Source organism: Aptenodytes forsteri, unplaced genomic scaffold (assembly GCF_000699145.1).
Source record: "Aptenodytes forsteri isolate BGI_AS27 unplaced genomic scaffold, ASM69914v1 Scaffold86, whole genome shotgun sequence".
Lineage (NCBI taxonomy): Eukaryota > Metazoa > Chordata > Aves > Sphenisciformes > Spheniscidae > Aptenodytes > Aptenodytes forsteri.
Genome location: NW_008795715.1, coordinates 2,136,127 through 2,150,472, shown reverse-complemented (window position 1 = coordinate 2,150,472; position 14,346 = coordinate 2,136,127). Strand labels below are relative to the sequence as shown.

The following is a 14,346-nucleotide window of genomic DNA, read 5'->3' as shown; positions in this document are numbered from 1 at the left end:
TGTTAATGCACCTGAATTTTTCTTTCCCTATTTAGCCCCGTGCTTCTTGGCCCACAGTTCCTCCTAACCCTGTTCTAGACGTTTCTGCTGGAAATGCACATTTAAATCTAAACAACTATACAGTGTGTAGACAGAAGGGGGAACCCAAAAGACATGTGTCCCCATAGCCATGAGAAGCTGCTGTGACACCTGCCCCAATTGGCTTTCCCGACAGATGCCAGAGCAGTCCCTGGGGATGGGGCTGGGAGAAGGCTGATGGGGAGATGTGGGAAAAGCCTTAAATTTCTCTGTTGCCTTGCAGGGTTTCAGCGGGCCTCCCCACGCAGCGTTTGCCTTGAGCTGTGACCAACGAGCGGTGAAAGAAAAATATGAGCGTGAACCTGCCCATCACCTGGACTACGAGAGCGAGTTGTCCATCCGGATAGGTAGAGCTGGGCTCCATCCAGGCAAGCATCCTGTCATATACCAACTGCAGAGTGTACGGGGAAAATACCCCTGTTAAACTGGCACCTAGACTGTCACGTATGTGATTGAAATTAGATTGGTTTTGACATGTGCATGCAAAGTGCACCTTCTCTTCCCTCTCTGGATCTGTCTCTCTGCTGGCTCTTATTCCAAGAATCATTACTTCTGTTTCTACTTTTGTTCTCAAAACCACTTGCACGTCTGTCTGTGCCTATGAATTATTGATAGTTAGATATCTCATTCACCAGGGAAATGAAATCATCAGCTTAGCTTGAGATAAGTTTATTTTCAGCGTGGGCGCAGCGAGCGCTAACCCTGCCCTTGCCAAGTTATGCCACGTTGAAGGTGCCCCGCGACACTGACCCTCGGTGGCCCTCCCTAATTATAGACTAGGACTGGCAGTCATGCTGTCACTCCTTATTTTGGAGGTTAATAGAATTGTAGCTGCCAAAGTGTGGAATAAAATGTCTTGTTGGCAGTTATTTCCTCCTTAAATAGATTTTAAAGAAGGAACTTCTTAGTCAGGGTGGTGGAACCTCGGCAGGCTTCCCCAGGTCCAGGGTGTTTATATGGGACGGGTGGTGGCCACCCTTACACCCGGCTGCACGGGGATACGTCCTCTGAGTCAGCGCAATTTTCTATTCCTCTACTTAATAGCAGCTTTTCAGTAGACAAAGAAAATGTAATTTAGTGAATTAATCTTATTGCTCCTCTGCTTTTTCTTGGTTTGAGAGAAACTGAAATAGCGGTTTACAGTATCTTGAATACAACTGGGAGCAGACTGAGATGAAGAAATGATCCTTCTTCTTGCAAAGAATAGTGCTAGCCTCTTAAATCAGGCTCCGTTATTTAACTGCATTGCTTAATTGCATGTTTCATGAAGTGTTTCAAATCCACAGGATTTTTTAGGACTTGAAATACCTGCTTGGATTTTTCCAAAGGGATGGAAGGAAGTTTTGTGCTAGACTCAATGGGCTTTGGGTCCTGGATGTCTTTTAGCTCCTGGGGCAAGCGCAAGCTTGAAGACTGCTCTAGCCCTGCAGGCTGTAAGGTTGTTGCAAGGTTTTCGATATTTTTGTAAGGTGGAAACTTTACATCCCAGGTGCAGTTTAATTTTATTCTTCAAGAAAAAAAAGTAAGCAGCCCTGCAATTTTCAGAAGCTTAAACTGCTGGGGGCTTTGTTTTCATCTTCTCTTAGTTGCAAACAATAACAGTGCAAATTGTTTTGAGAATAGAAAATTTCCATTAGACTTCATTGTTTTTACTCTCTCTGGGGAAATGGTATTAAGAATCTACAATACATTAATGCTTTTATTGTCTCTTGCTATTTTTTTTTTTTGCTTGCTGAAATGAACTTGGTATTTTCACCAGATACCTCAAGCCGTCCAAGAAAGCAGCTTTCCCCAGCTCTGGGTACTGCTTGGCTGCGCTCTGGGGAACGCTCTGGGAACATAACGGGTATTTTCAAAGTCTAATGGGTACTAAGTGGAATATTTCAGACTTAATCACTGTTGAATCATTGACCCTTCCTTCATATTTACACGTTTTAAAATCGCTAAAACTGTGAAAACAAACAAACAAACAAAAATCCCAAAGCACACCGCTGCCTTGTTTTGCAGTTGTCTTTACTGCCTAGGGAGTAAAGCAGGTGAGGAGCAGGGGAGCTGGTATGGAGATGGCTGGAGAACGTGTAAACATGCAGCTCTCCAGGGCCCTGCATATCTGAGGTCTTTGCTGTTAGAGATGTAAACGCGTATTTAACGTGGCTGCACGAGAGGCTGGGAGCAGAAGCGACTGTGTGGTTCCACTTGGGTGGTGGGGTCCTTGTAGCTGCACTAAGCAAGCCAGAAGATTTCTTTTAGACCTGTAGAAAGGGAGATGGAGGAAATGCAATAGTTAGACCTGTCCCTCATCTACTCTGTTGGGAGAAAAAATTCTTATCCTGCTTTTTCCCCCCAGTCAGCAGCGTGTTTGGGTGGCTCTGTTCTTCCCCGTCATCCCAAATCCCTTGGTTTCCCATCACTCGCAAGTTGTTTGTAGGGAGTGAGGAAGCATGGCACCATCCGGACGGGGCTGGGAGCCCCCCTCTCTCCCTGCGTGGCTGGGGCTCTGCTCCCCTTGTCCTCCGGCTCCTCTCCAGCAGGCTGGTGCCGTGCGATCGCAGGCATTGACGCTGAATCGAAAGGAGATTTTTACAGGAGTTGCTAACAGCTGGCTGCCTCGTGGATGCGTGAAGTAAGGCACACGTATCCATGTGAAATGGAGTATGGGCGGATTTGGTATGAATTGCAGTGAAAAGACTGTGTCTAGACTCGGTCTTTGACGAGTGGGATAATCACTAGGCTTTAATTACTACAAACGAAAGAGAATCCAGCCTTGTCTTTAATACACCTGGGTAGGCAAGGGACGTAATCTGTATTTCTCTGCCTCCCTTGGAACAGATTAGGATAAAGCTGAGGAAGGTTTGTTCGTTCCTCTGGGTGCAGGTGAAGCCCCCTCCCATGGAAGGACCTGGTGGGCTATGCCCTCCCTGCCGCGGGGGCTACAGGCTGCCCTGGTCCCTAAACCTCCCCCTGCCACCCCAGGGCTCGGGGCAGCTCAGCCTGCTTGAGTTTGCAGACATTAAAATCGGGGGAAATAGTTTCGGCAGGGTCACCGCAGGCTGCGGGACTGGAAGGCCGGGTTTGACCCCTTAAATCGTAGCTACGTGCGCAGTGTTCTTGGGTAGTTCTCAGAAAGGATTTACATACAGCATCGCACCTTGAAACCCGAGCTGTGACTCATGCTCCTCTAAACTGTATATTTAACAGCGAGGCATGTTGATTCTTTATCATATCCTGGTGCCGAATGATTCACGTCGCTCCAAATCAGATTACAGAGCGGAGTGGGAGGGCAACGATGTTCCCCATCAGCCCCCTCCGCTCTCGCTTTAACGTCCTTGCTACCCTATTGCAGGTAGGAGATCTTGTGTCCAAGGAGATCCTTTCTAGGTGTGCTGGGGCAGAGAAGTTTACAGCAACGTGACTGTAAAGTACCCGGAGTAAAATACCAAATATCATTTTGGTGCTCAGCTGGGAGCATCCTCAGTGGTTGGCACAGCTCCAGCCCTGGGGAGTTAAGAGTAGTTGTCTCTGAGCTGGCTGCTGACCCAAGCCACAAATAAATGTCTACCGAAGTACCTGGCTAACCAGCAGCATCTCTGCCCGCTCATCATCCGTCCCAGACGCACGGATGTCTGTGCCGAGGGGATATGATGCGCTTCTGGCATCGCGCTGCCGGTGCTGTTAAGTCGCTGATGTTATTAAGGGGAATCAGGGTTTGTTTTAATGACTCAACTGACTTTTGGTGGGGCGTGATTTAGGAAATGGTACTGTGGCGTTCCTGCATAAGTGTTCAGTAAGTAAATCCAGATGGGTTTAGTAATTGGAAAAAGATACTGGTGTTTGAAATAGTGTACTTAAGAAATGAAGTTTCATTAAACTTGTTACTTAAATGAGCCATGAGGTCTGGGGGCATCGTAGAGAAACCTTATTACGTAGAATTTGAATTTTTTTTTTTTCTTTAAATTTGAGCTGCTGCATCAAACCAGCTGCAGTGTCGCAGAGGCTTAGGCGGTGTTTCAGCTGGGGGTGCCCTGGAGCAGGGGAGGCGGGTGGGCTGGGGGCACCACCAGCACCAGACCTGGCGTGGGTCCATCCTGCTGCGCTGCCCCAAGACCCGCTGCACCCGTTTTGGCAGCATCACCCAGCCTCTGCTCTAATTTTCTACCTCCTTCCTGAGGCTGTCATTTTTTTTTCCATTTTTGCTTTATTTTTCTCCTTCAAAGGAAGTTATTGTGTGCCAGGGCTGCTGGAGTGGACTGCACACCAGAGGAAGCAGACCCTGCTCACGTAGCATCTCTTTCATCAGTGCCCAGGCAGTTCAAGTCCTGTAATGATGTAGTCAACTTCTGCTGAAAGGGAGGAAGGGAGCTGGGGAGATAAAGGAGGAGGCGAAACCCCTTGGGGACCAATACAAAGAGAGGGTGTGAGCTGTGTTGTGGGATTGGTACTGATGCTTCGGGCAGCGTATGGGTATGGTTTGCCTCTGTCTCTGGTTGTGTCCTTGCAGGCAGAAAATTCACTTTTTTGCTCTGTTCCTGCTGGTGTACCGGCTGGTTTCGGAAAGTCCAGCCTTGTCCCAACTTTTCAGGCTGCCCTGATCTGCGGTTGTCCCCTGGTGCCAAGGGGAAAACTCCTCCATAGAAATAGCCAGCTCCCATCACAAAAGCACAAGTGATTTGCTGACGCTTACCTTGTAAATTTTCTCCTCGTTCCCTCCTTCCCTGAGCAGATGCAGAGGCCGTGAAGGAGGGATGATATATAAAGCCTCTCTAGCCGTGAAACCCATCATGATTCATTGGGGTAATATTCAGCCGGAGCCTCGCATGTGCATCTGAAAGGTTCATTAAGTCATTGCAACTTATATAACGCGAAGGTCCTTCTGCAAGGGATGTTCACCTGTTTTAGACAGTTCCAACTGTATTTGTAAAAACGTTGACATGTTCACGCTGTGCTTGGTCTGGAAAACTGCTGCTTTCAAAAGGCATCAATTCATTTTGAGTTTTAACAGCCAGCCTCGATGATGAACGTCTCTGGCAATGTCTGTATTGATAAAAACATCCTAATGCCCCTTTCTGGAGTGTTTCAAATGGTTATTGACCATCCCTGTCAGGCTGGGTTCTATGGTTGGTTTTTATAGTCATGACTAAATGTGAATTTATATACGCAGCACTTAAAAAAAAAAATAAATAAAATCAGAGCACATAATCCCTCATGAACTGATGAAATGCCTTCTTCACACGTAGGTCTGTTCCCCCGTTATTCTGGTCGCAGCCTTGCTCCTTGGATTAGGAATTTTGACTTTACGGGGCTAAATGCAACCTGGTGGTTTGTTCTCCTTTGCTCTTGGTCAGCATTGTCACTGGGCGCAAACGCCTTTTGTTCTGCTTCCCAAGATGCACGTAAAAATGTTTTGGATATATTTGCAGAGGACCCAGTTCTGCACTCCTACACTTATCGCAGCCTGCAGTAAATAAACCACCCAGTTCAGCAGGTTGCTCTGGGTGTAAGTCATTAGGATTTCCAACTCCAAACAGCCTGATCCTTAAGGACATGTCAACCTGTGACCCGCTGGGAGAGAGCCCTGGCTCTGGGTGACCCGTGTCAGGACAGCCCTTCTCCATCTCCAAGGGCTCTCGAGGTGGGGGATCTTTGTGTTGCATATCCCATCTGTTTGCTGTTGCTCATTTCCACCTTGCCGGGGGAGCAGAGCCTGTTTTCACACATCGTGGTGCTTATGTTATTACTAATAGGGAGGAGGAGGAGAACCAGGCTGCAGCAGCACCGGCAAAATGACTTCCAAATTCCTTGGGCAGAATTCCTCAAGATACGCTTGAGTTAGTGGTGGGTCTTTGGGTTCAGCTGCCCTTGGAGGAGGAGAAGCCTTGAGTTGGCGTTGGAAGGTTGTCAGGCCTTTCATAGAGAAGTTGTCTTGAGTTGGAAGGCTGTCAGAGGTCGGGGGCACTTGAGGAATGGCTCCTCAGGATAAGCCTGGCATAACATTTGGTTGCTTTGTCCTTTGCTTCATTCTTGGTTGAACAGCGCTGTAATGAGCGTGAGAGCTGCTGGCAAGCATGGACAGCTGCTTTATCTGCCCGTAGAGGCGTGAGTTGCCTCCACACTTGCTGCTTTCATGACTGCTTGGACAGGGAGAAGTGTCCCTTTCCGCAGATGTCATCTGCGCCTGTGAAATGTGCTCTTGGCATCTCGTACCGCTTCCTGCTGTTCTTTGCAAGTGTTGTCTTTCATGGCTTCTTGTTAACGTGTCCTTCTTTCCTGGGTTTCATCCAGCGTCCTCCTAAATGAAACGTGGCCAGAAGGGCTTAGCATAGCTACAGCCTTCTCTGTTTAATTCTGTTCAGCTATTAGAGTTGCAGGAGAGCTGCAGCATTATTTCCATCATCTCCCTTTCAAGACGGGGACCCTTCAATGGGACCTGTGAGTGGCACTTGAGCTTTCCAAGGGAGACGGTGCAGGTGGAAGAGGGCAACGCGAAATTAGCTTGCTAGGGATTCGGTGTATGCCAGTGCTGGTGGCGTTGCTGGAGGATTGAGTTGTGCCCTGCAGGTATTGCAGTGGAGGATGCGCTGTGCAGCAATGCCTCGTGCTGTGCACGGGGCGGAAGGGGGAGAGATGCTACGTGAGAACTGGAAGGGCTTTTGTCTTTGGAGTGGCTTTTCTCATAAGCCTCTTATCCTGACTGTGCCAACACAGGCACAGATTTAACAGCACAAGGACGTGGCTTTCCTGCTCTGCTGTTTGCTGTAGGGCCTAGCCATGTCTTTTGCCTGTAAAAATGAAGTTAGCGAGCAAAGAGGGCTGGGTAGGTCCATAAATGCAGCAGGGTTCCTCATCTGAAGTGCTTGGTGGCAGATGAGCGAGTGTCTTCATGCCTGCTGCGTGTGGTGGTGCAGGAGGGGCAGCTCCTTGGGAGACCTCAGCTGGCACCGTGACCTGCACGCCCAGCCCGCAGGACCGTGGGTGCCGGGGATGCAGGTAGCATCGTGCTACGTGTGCTTGCTGCTCCACTCTGAGCTCCTTTTGTTTCAGGGTGATTTGTTAATCTATGAGGCATATTAAAGTCTGTTGAGTGACGTGCTGGTTAGGACCCATGCTCTGAAATCAGCTCTATTGGCAAGTGTGGAAGCTGCAGAGAGGCTTTTTGTGGTGCTTATGGCCATTAATCAGAGGAGTTATTTCCCAAATGGAGCCTTGTTAACTTTGTGCAATATTATCAAGGAGCTTTAATTTCCTGGCTGCACCTGACAATCTGTTAAGTCTTTTTAATTCTGCAGCTGTATAAAATAGGTTACTCAGAAACTCATTTCCATCCTCAGCCTGTTGATGCAGGCAGCTCTGACGGCTTCTGCGTGGTGCTCTGGAGGTGGTGATGCTGCAGGGGTCAGACAAGTGTGTGCACACGTGTGCGCAGGGGTGGGCACTGGTGCTGTAAGTAGTCCTCTAGTAGTAACTCTCCTGACTTAGCAAGGTAATAGGGCATTAAAACATGCCCTGAGGAACATCTCCAGAGATGTGTGTTGCATCAAACCTGTGTCTTCCCGGAGTGGTTGTCCTGCGGCTCGGGAGCTGGCTGGAGGGCTGAAATCCTGTCTCAGCCCAGTTCCAGGCTGGAAGGGAACTAGCACAAGTGAAGCTTGGAAGAAACACCACTCCACTGCAGCTGCGTTCAGGAAACCTTTAAATTTCAAGGTTTATTAAACTGAACTAACAATCAGTATCATTGCCTCTGGAGTGGATGTTGGTTTGGCTTCATTCAATAAGCACAGTAATTCACGTATTTTCTAGCTATGGTTCTTTAGTTGAATGGGGATGGGAATAATTTTTAGTCACTCTAAGGGTACTTCGGAGGAGTGAAATGAAAATCAGGGGCTCTAGCAGTCACTCTGCATTATGGCAGCAATATTAGCCGAGGAGTGATGCCAGGGCATGTACCATGAAGTGTAGGAAGGCCATCATCATTACTTTGAAGGAAAGGGAATAAACTGCATCAAAAAATAAAAGGGCTATTCCCCACATTCAAAATAAACAAACATTTTAAGGGTAATGAAGTGTATAAAAAAAAAAAAAAGCCATAACCTAGCTGTGTCACTGGGGATTGACCGTGGCTTCAAGAGTATAAAGGTGTGTGTAATGGGGTTTGCAACGGATGGGCCAGGGATTGGAGCAATCCCAAAACGGAGTTAGGGGAGGGCACTGAAGTGGTCCCCAGCCCCAGTGCATCTGTGCAGAGCAGTTTGACCACATTATGGAGGCAGATATATGTGTGTGTGTGTGTGTATCCATATATATATATATAGTAATTTGCTGTGTGGTTCTAGTCACGCTTTCAGGTGACTCTCCTCTGTGATGTGGCCATCAAGGGATCTATTTAGGTAACAGCCTGTGCTGCTTTGGGATTTTTAATTGTCACCCTGTGCCTGGTGCGTGGTGGTGGTTGGGGCGTGCTGGGAGCATCCTGGCTCTGCTTCTGCTTCGAGTCAGCTCTGAGCAAGCGCAAACCTCCTCAGCAAAACTGCAGCTGTTCTCTGGGTGCAAGGAGGGGCACGGGGGAACACCATGAACTGTGTTTTTATTGCCTAAAAGCATGAAGCGCTTGTGCGAGGCTTTCTGTCTTTGCAAGGCTGCGCAAATGGTTCCTGAGCTGCTGAGAGACGGCAAGAAATTGGTGGGCTGGCACCCCGTGCCCTGGCTGGGACTGGCGGGTGTTCGGGTGCTCGAATGCCTTCGAGGAGCTGAGCCTGCTCTCCGAAAAGACGGATAAATTAAGACTTTGAGCTTGTTTGTGATTTGGAGCTGGTGGGTTGTAGCTGGGAGCTCTTGGCGAGGTCTCCCGCACCGCTGCTGCCAGAGGAGGCTGTGCCTGGTGGGTTTTGCTTTTGCACGCCAGTTCAGGTCCAGTTTAAATCACAGCCAGTTGCTGAGCAGCTGGGGAAGCTGCTGGGGACAGAGCTTGTCCTCCTCAGGAGCAGAGGGTCGGGAACCTTTTTTCCTTCTGAAAGCAGCGGTTTCATTTTCCCTAATCGCTGGTTCTGGTGTGACTTGTGCTGGTGATTTCTTTCCCATCTGATTTCAATTTCGACACACTTTCATTTCAGTTCACTGTGTCCTGAGACAGTTGTTCATGTCCAGGCCTCTCTTTTATCCTTTTCCACGTGGTATATGGCACAGGATGATGGAATATGCCTTTTCACTAAAAATCAATGTTTTGTTTCCTCCCCCCCACCAGGAAGCTTTCCCAGATATGAGTATTGATTTTTCGGGTAAAAGTCACGTTTACACTATAATTGCTCTTAAAATCAGTGGGGCTGGTGGGTTTACACTATAATTGTTCTTTAAACCAGCGCAGATCTGGTGGGTACTGGGCGGGTGCCATGGGATGGAGCTGCTCCTTGGACAAAGATGTTTAGAGATGTGCCGAGTGTTGGTCGTCTGAAGTGCTTGGGTAATACTTTGCAGAAGCCTCTGCCGTTGGCCGGGTTATGCACAACACAGAGCTGCCGCAGCGCAGCCGTCACCTCCTGCACGCTGGGCTTCGGTGCCATGGGGGTGACTTCCTCAGTATCGATATTTTCAATGTTATTTTCAGCGCACACGCATCCTGACAGGCTCCCAAGAGGGCAGCTGGGCAGGAGGGATACGCTGCTATGTGAAATGGCAAATAGCCGGCGGTGCTCCGCAGCAGAGGCGGGTGCCCTCCGGGGGTCCCTGCACCGGGAGGTAGCAGCCATCCTGCGGGGAGCCGGCGGGTGTCCTCTCTGCCCCAATCCCTGTGGGATGCGGGAGGATGGCTCCTGCCCACGGCCGTGCAGGGTAATGGTGTCGAGCCTGCCTCTGGGAAGGACGATGCCTGCTGCGGTCGGCGGTGTGTGTGTGTGCACCCACTCGCAGCTGTGCAGGGGTTGGTGGCCTCTTCCTGAACCAACCCAGCCTGCGTTTCCCCCCCAGTGCACCCCGATCCCGGCTCTGTGCCACCACCCGTCACCCAGGGGCACCGGGAGACCCAGGGGCACCGGGAACTGGTCCTTTGCTCCCAGCACTGAGGTGACCATGGGTGCAAACTGCTCCCTGGGGAACAGCGCTGGGGGTCCCGCGGGTCAGGGCGGCTGGAGAGACGGTGCCCAGGGTTGGAGCGGGAGATGCCGCGTGGTTACAGGGCGACTTTTACATGTTTGAAAGAAAAAGCTCTGCAAGGGACATAGGTAATGAGGGCTGTGCTCCCGTGGCTCCTGCCTTGCGCTGAGTCCCTGCTGCCTAATAAGACAGAGGCTGTGATTGAAGCTTTGTTGGTGCCTGGACTTTTGCAATGGCTCTATTTAATTTGAATTTTTCAGCATCCAAAAAGAGAGAGCTCCTGCTGGTGCCGTTCCTGAGGAGGGAACCCTAACTGCAGGGCATCCCCCTGCTTCATCTGCCTGTTTCCTTGAAAGGGAGAATAGCTTTGAAGCAGCTGCCCTGCCTTCCCTGCCTCCGATCTGCCTGATACCGTCTGCTGCATCCCAAAGCCGTTCAGCGATGCCCAGGCGACCCGGTTGAAAACGTGCTTTGTGGCTGGGACACGGGGAGGGGGATGCAGGGCTGAGCGGGAGACCCTCGCCTGGGCTGGGGCAGGTCCATGCACCAGCGATCCCGCTCTGCGTGGCCGCCGGGAGAGGTGCTGGATAAATAACCCCAATTAGAGAGTATCCTTCTGCCTTTCACATAGGCACCGCTGGTCTGAATTGACTTTTGGTTTCAAGCTGAGCCCGTGTAATGGGTTAGCTGCTTAGATGTCCTGTCCGTCACATAATGTCCCTCTCAGTGGGCTGTTGTAAATGAGGGCTTTATTTCATCTCGATATTGGGGGGTAAACAGCATTCAGGCTGGCTGGGTGGATTATTGTTGGGCTTGTGGTTGTTTTTTTCCTTGGCTGCTCAGCACAGAAATAGGCTGTTCCTGGCTCGAGCAGGATCCGGAGAAGCGGTGCTGTCCTCCCCTTCGGAGGCTGCACCGGGAGTTACTTCATCTGGGTTTGGATGCAGAATAGCTGCAGCGTATGAGCAGGGATCTCAAATTGGGCTTTTTCTCTCTTATTTTTCAGTAGGCTGTGGAAGCAGGAGGGTTGGTGGGACTGGAACAGCCCCAGCACCCAGAGCAGGAGCCAAGCCTGGCAGCTGCCTGCGAGGGAGGTGTGACGAGAACGCGCTCCCCCGAGCGTCCCCATCACCAGGGCCTGGGCTGGGGTGGCGGGAACCGATGGCAGCAGGGGAGGACTGGCTGCTGGCTGCGAAGGCATCGCAGTCGCTGCAGGGACGGAGGCGGCAGCGGGGTTTGGCACTCAGCTTCTTGGGAGCTCTGCAGAAAAAGGTCTTTTATTTTTTCTTTTTAAAGACTTGGTGGTTTCTCATCTGTATTTGTTGTAAGCTTAAACTAAGTCTCTGTATTTTTTGAACTGTGTTATCTGCAAGTCCTAAAGCTCAAGCATATTCATTGCCATCTGTGTGACTCTATGTAGCAGCAGAGCACTCGCCCCGGGCCCCAGTTTTGCTCTCCCGTGTGCGAGCCGAGCGGGTGATACCCTCCGTGGCACGTGCTGCTCAACGATAACTCCGGCCTCAAGGGCATCTGGAGAGAGGAAGCAAAGCTGAGATTGATTCTCTTCAAAGCCCTGAGATGTATCTGTGGCAGCAGATGGTGCGAACTGCCTTAAAGTCAGTATGAAATAGCGCTGAATTCCCAATTACGTATAATTAGAGTGGTGCTTATTTATTTATTTGACTGCCAATGGGCGGCTCTCCTCTTTGTACGAGGGGCTCCGGCCGCAGGCTGCGGCGTGGTGCTTTCCCTGCAAGTGGGCGGCAGGAGTTTACGGCATCCGCAAGTGGTGCTCAGATTCAAAAATAATCAGTAAAATATTTGTTAGGCTCTTTCCGCCTGGGAGTCTCTCTTCAGTGTGCAAATGGGGACTGTCCCCCGGCATCCCATCCCAGAAAGATGCAATTTGTAGAATAATATTATTTTTTTTGATTTGAAGTTGCACATCCTTTTCCAGGTGCGCCTCGGCAGCTTTCCTAGAGCACGGCGAGGTGGCCGACACACCTTGACTCTTAACATTTCATCAGTTTCAGAGGAGACCTCAGCCCGCTCAGAGCCGCAGCCGTGCTGGGCTCGGGGGTATTGGCTGTGCCTGGGGAGATGCATCGCTGCCGGGCGCGAGAGCCCTGCGAAACATCCGTCATTTTATGCACTGTGTCCATTTTTTTGCTGGTTTGTTTCTGGGGCTGGTCCTTGGGAAGAGCAGGACCGGCCCCAGCGCCGCGTCTCTGCATGTCGTAGGCATCGGGGTCCCACTGTGCAGGGATCAGGAAACAGGAGTTGTCTGGGAGGCTTAGTGCTGAGGGCTTTTCCATGATGAAAAGGCAGATAAAGGCTGTTTAAAATAATCCTTTAAAATAATCCTTTACTGAAATACTAGAGGAAAATTTAGGAAATGGATTTTTTTTTTTCACGTATGCATGTGTGCTTCCCAGCTGAATTCTCGCGCCGCAGTGGAGGAAGGAGAGCTTAGCACTGTTCTGCCAGCTGAGTCATCCCCATCTTCCCACCCTGGGCTGAGAGAGATCGATTTGCTTTGGATTCAAAGGAGGAAAAAAAGAACCCAGCTCCTTCCCATCATAAACACTGGTGGTGGTTCAGATCCCTTTGAGAGCAGCCCCCGGGAGACGGGGTCGTGTGGATCTTTTAAATGTTGAGGACCAGAGACCCACCGGAGCATCCCCTCTGCCCCGTCCCCCCTGACTGCAGTGAGCTCAAGCCTGGTCGATGGTGAGGGTGATGATGGGCACGGCTTTGTGCTCTGCATGGTCAGGGCTGTGTGATAACCCTCTGCGGGGGCAGATGTGATCGAACCCCTGGAAAATTGGCATGTCCTTGCTGCAGGGCTCGAACCGAGCGCAGGGGAATCCTGGTGTGAGTTGGGCCGTCCTGACCCCCCTGAGCCGTCCTGTACGGCTGGGCTGGAGCTGAAGGCTGTAGCCACGCAGCCTGTTTCTACTTAAACTCTTCTAGAGACAGGAGTTTTCATTTCTGAGACGTTCGTCCCAGATCCATAAATCAGAATTTATTGAAGGAAAAAAGCCCAGACCCTAAGCGAAGAGTCTCATCTTGCAGCTGAGGCTGTTGATGAATCCTCCGTTTCACAACGTAACGCTGCGGGTTGAGCCCCAGTTTTGCTTTTCTGATTTTACCCTAAGGACTACCTAAAATAGGAAAATTAAAAATTTAATAGTAGGCTGGATAGTGCTGTCACACAGAAGAAAAAGGCTGGGATCCTTTCATTAACATGGGAAGGCATCTCCTGCTCCTCTGGCAGGGCTCAGTTCAAATCTGTTTTCTTCCCCCTGGGCATTGCCCTGCTGCAATGGATGGGTTCCTCTGAAGTGGGAGAAGTGAAATCTCCTGCCCTCCTTCCCGGGTGCTCGTTACACACCGGCTAACGAGCATCCCTTGGTCGTGGACCGGCCGTTGGTGCCCCTGGGTGCCATTGGGATCCAACCCCTCTGTGCTGGCATCACTGGGGAGTTCAGGGAGGGGATGCGACTGCAGCGAGGCCCTGTGGGAGGGATGGCGTGGGGGGTCCCCACCACCTGAGCCCCACGCCAGCCGTGGCAGCGCTGCTCCGCTCCAGGCTTCCAGCCAGGTCTCTTTCCATTCCGCAGTCCGTTTGAAATCTGCTTTGTTTGCAAAAATACTGTTGTTCCGCTGGAATTTGTTTCTGCGGATCAAGGGGGTAGCTTGCGTGTGTGCAATACCATCAGGATATCACGCTCTGAAACTCGCCCGTCTCTGCGGCGCGGGCGAGCGGGGGATGATGGATTGTGCTCCTGAAAGCAGCCTGACGGTTTGGCTTTGCCAGGAGAGCGGGCAAAAATCCAATCCGCCTGTCCTTTCGGGGGGAGCCAGGATTGATTTTGTAAGTCCGAGGGCTGAGCTGCTGAGAACAAAGGAGCACTTTATTTATTTTCCTCAGAAATCGATTATTTATTCATTTTATTTTTCAGACTATGAGAATAGCCCCTTTTTCCAAGCGTGCGTTCGATCTGCCCGGCCATGATCCGGAGGGATCGGTGCCTTTCCCTCGTGCCGGGCTGCGGCTGGTGGGGGACGAGGGTGGGAACTCCAGATGTGTCCCTTCAGATGTGGTTTTATTCCAGAGCAGGCGTGAAGCCGCTGAACAGCAAATGCAGCCTGCGACTTGGGAAACTCTCTCTAGGAACTGCTGGG

General features: G+C 50.7%; 1 protein-coding gene across 1 annotated transcript in view; it reads left to right on the top strand.

Moving 5' to 3' along the window:
- SLC39A11 (solute carrier family 39 member 11) overlaps window positions 1-14,346 on the top strand; it is a 99,216-nt gene that overhangs the window by 27,645 nt on the left and 57,225 nt on the right. Inside the window, exon 4 of the mRNA XM_009283492.2 lies at window positions 302-425. Coding sequence (XP_009281767.1) covers window positions 302-425 — 124 coding nt within the window. The remainder of the gene's footprint in view (window positions 1-301; window positions 426-14,346) is intronic.